General features: G+C 70.9%; 1 protein-coding gene across 1 annotated transcript in view; it reads left to right on the forward strand.

Annotated features, from left to right (window-relative positions):
- Positions 1-488: 488 nt before the first annotated feature.
- Positions 489-724, forward strand: part of LOC104385397 (class II histocompatibility antigen, B-L beta chain-like) — a gene marked incomplete at both ends in the record, with an annotated part of 8,255 nt that continues 8,019 nt past the window's right edge. The window contains one exon of the mRNA XM_009993841.1: positions 489-687. Within this exon, the coding sequence (XP_009992143.1) occupies positions 489-687 (199 nt within the window). The remainder of the gene's footprint in view (positions 688-724) is intronic.

Below are 724 nucleotides of genomic sequence, written 5' to 3' on the forward strand. Positions count from 1 at the left end.
CAGGGACCGCCAATTTGCCGGTTGGGTGGGGGAGCTGTGCCCACCGGGCCCCTTCTGCTGCCCCTTCAGGCTGTGGGAGCTGCGGGCTCCAGGGACACCCCGATCCCGCAGAGTTTGGGGTGATGCTCCCCCCAACCCGCCTGATCCCCGGGAGCAGCGTCTTGGCCCAGAGCTGCCCTGGTCCCTCCCGTCCGTGGGCTCTGTCCCTGCACCCCCCTCCTCGTGTCCCCTCCTGCCCCCCCTGTCTGTCAGTCCCCTCCCGCTGCCCCCCCCGGGCCCCTCCGTGTCTCCCCCGTGCCCAGGGTGACAGCGGAGCCCTCCCGGGCTCAGGATCCCCCCGCCCCGCGTGGCTGCGGGGGAGGCTGGGGGGGCTGGCGATGGGGAGGGGGCTCCACGGTGCCCCCCGGCCCGACCCTGCCCTGCCTGGTGGGCTCAGAGCACCAGGGGAGGGGGATCCGGCCCCCCTGACCTGCCCCTCCCGCGCTCAGGGGTTCTCCTGGAGTTGGCTGAGAGTGAGTGTCAGTTCCTGAACGGCACCGAGCGGGTGAGGTACGTGCAGAGGTACCTCTACAACCGGCAGCAGAACCTGCACTTCGACAGTGACGTGGGGAAATTTGTGGGCGACACCCCCTGGGGACAGCGCGTTGCCGACTACTGGAACAGCCTGCCCGACTTCATGGAGCAGAGGCGGGCTGCCGTGGACACGCTCTGCCGGCACAACCAC

Source organism: Chaetura pelagica, unplaced genomic scaffold (genome assembly GCF_000747805.2).
Source record: "Chaetura pelagica isolate M959 unplaced genomic scaffold, ChaPel_1.0 scaffold483, whole genome shotgun sequence".
Classification (NCBI taxonomy): Eukaryota; Metazoa; Chordata; class Aves; order Apodiformes; family Apodidae; genus Chaetura; species Chaetura pelagica.